Below are 1,059 nucleotides of genomic sequence, written 5' to 3'. Positions count from 1 at the left end.
AGAACCTGGCAGCCACTGACCTGCAGGCAGGGCCACAGTGGACATCACCCTCACCAGTTCAGCTTCCCGCCCACAGGTCCCAGACCATGTCGTGACATGAGGATGGGAGGCCACCTCTCACTGCCCATGCCCAGGCAACACCTTCCCCACAGTTTTGCCAAAAACCCCCACAAGCTTGTCCCCAACCCAAGCAGATGCCAGCAGCCCCAGTGTAATGACTGGGTTGGGATGGACACAGGCACAGGTCAGTGAGCACTCCATAGCAGCGTCAGGGAGGATGTTTTATTTCTCTCCAGCAGTCCCAGGAGAGGGGAAGGAGCCCCTGTGGTGCAGCAGCAGTGCCATCAGCATGGGTTGGATGTGTGGGGCATCCAGCACTGTCTCCTCAGATTTGAGTGCGGAAGCACAGGTCAGTGCCTGACATCTTCTGCACATAGTCCTGGTCAAAGTGCTCATTCTGGGCCACGGTGAAATAGTTCTTCCAGTCTCCGGTGGTGCCTGTGGCCGGGCAAGATGGGCTCAGCAGGGGCCAGGGGGAACAGGGTGCCAGAAGCCCCCCAGAATCGCTCACCTTTGCGCATGAAGGGGGAGACACTGTGGTCCATGAGCTGCGATGGCACCTTGCTGTAGTTGGTGGTAGGGTTGTCCCGCATGGCCTCAAAGGAAGTGTGTCGGGCGATGGTGTCCAGCGCTGCCTCTGGCAGCTCCCGCCCCAGGAACTGGGCCACCTTGGCAATCTCCCGGCGGAGGTCCTGTGGAACACAGGCCAATGCTCACCCCTCCTGCCACTCCCCCAGACCCCACGGCACCATCCACCCTGGTCCATCACCTCCTTCAAGTCCTCGTAGAAGAGGTAGAGAATGGGGTGATCCTTCCTCCGCTCCCAATAGTCCCTGACGTGGTTGTACCAGGAGCCGTATGCCACTGCACGGGGAGAGCAGCCAGGGGATGTCAGTGGGTGACAGCACACTGCAGGGTCCCCACATGCACCCATGAGTGCCCTGTCCCACCTCTGCCGGCCATGAACTTCTCCAGGTACTGGGCCCATGTCCCAGGGTG

General features: G+C 60.4%; 1 protein-coding gene across 1 annotated transcript; it reads right to left on the bottom strand.

Annotated features, from left to right (window-relative positions):
* Positions 1–263: 263 nt before the first annotated feature.
* Positions 264–1,053, bottom strand: LOC103810399 (sulfotransferase family cytosolic 1B member 1-like; the record flags this gene model as incomplete). The annotated part of the gene is made up of 4 exons (XM_009083293.1): positions 264–498; positions 572–752; positions 830–924; positions 1,011–1,053. Coding segments are annotated over 4 exons (432 nt in total), but the record flags the coding sequence as incomplete, so codon positions are not given.
* Positions 1,054–1,059: the final 6 nt, after the last annotated feature.

The sequence above is a fragment of the Acanthisitta chloris genome, unplaced genomic scaffold, assembly GCF_000695815.1.
Source record: "Acanthisitta chloris isolate BGI_N310 unplaced genomic scaffold, ASM69581v1 C16500664, whole genome shotgun sequence".
NCBI classification, from domain to species: Eukaryota; Metazoa; Chordata; class Aves; order Passeriformes; family Acanthisittidae; genus Acanthisitta; species Acanthisitta chloris.
Note: the sequence above shows the minus strand (reverse complement) of the source record. Positions and strands in the feature narration are given on the sequence as shown.